Source organism: Mesitornis unicolor, unplaced genomic scaffold (assembly GCF_000695765.1).
Source record: "Mesitornis unicolor isolate BGI_N332 unplaced genomic scaffold, ASM69576v1 scaffold31136, whole genome shotgun sequence".
Classification (NCBI taxonomy): domain Eukaryota; kingdom Metazoa; phylum Chordata; class Aves; order Mesitornithiformes; family Mesitornithidae; genus Mesitornis; species Mesitornis unicolor.
This window is the reverse complement of record NW_010192179.1, coordinates 344-1085: the sequence shown is the minus strand read 5'-3', so window position 1 is coordinate 1085 and position 742 is coordinate 344. Positions and strand designations below refer to the sequence as shown.

The 742-nt window shown below is 35.0% G+C and overlaps 1 protein-coding gene across 1 annotated transcript in view; it reads right to left on the bottom strand.

Annotated features, from left to right (window-relative positions):
• The window catches only part of LOC104542629 (methylcrotonoyl-CoA carboxylase beta chain, mitochondrial-like), a gene marked incomplete at both ends in the record, with an annotated part of 7512 nt that overhangs the window by 6666 nt on the left and 104 nt on the right, over positions 1 to 742 (bottom strand). The window contains 1 exon segment of the mRNA XM_010186998.1: positions 721 to 742. This exon segment is cut by the window's right edge and continues 21 nt beyond it. Coding sequence (XP_010185300.1) covers positions 721 to 742 — 22 coding nt within the window.

Sequence of the window (742 nt, the reverse complement as noted above, 5' to 3'; positions counted from 1 at the left end):
TCTGCATATACTTCCATACATGCTCCACTTCTTCCCTGTTACCAGTTTATTATTATGCATGTCCTCCCATCTTTGATTTGCTTACTTTTCCCCTGCCCTATCAGTCAGGTAATATTCTGAAAAAATACATGAAGATTTTTGCCACATAGCTGAATACAACATCTTGCCTTCCTTCAGTTGCTGAGCTTTAATCTTCAATTCACCCTCTCATGTCTTCTGCAAAAGTAAGTTAAGGCAATTCCTCCCCCATATGCTATGCATCCTGTTTCTTCAAGGAATTTTAAAATCAATACAATATGACACGATTTAGATCTATCCTCTCAATTATATGCATTTCATTAATAACAACAGAAAATATGTATTCTAGAAGATGCTTTAGCAGGTATCTGATTTTAAGTCCATGGGAATAATTATGCAGGCTTAAAATGAAATTAAGCTCCTTAGAAGACTGGGTTAATCCTAAAGCACAATCCTGTGATTCTGAAGCACTGTTCTAGTTGCTTCACTCTTGCATGTAACCCCAGCGATTTTATTAGGAATAATGCAGCAGGAACATAACTGCAGAACTGAAACATTAGAGAAAACTTTAAGGACAACACCCATAACTTACATTGTCAAAACATCTAAAGTCAGAGGCAAAAAATATGTTGTATAAATCAGGCAAAGTAAAGCATTCCTAATTTAAAACAATGCAGTGTTTTCAGATTCTGTTTTACTTACATCCACTTTCTTTCGGATATTT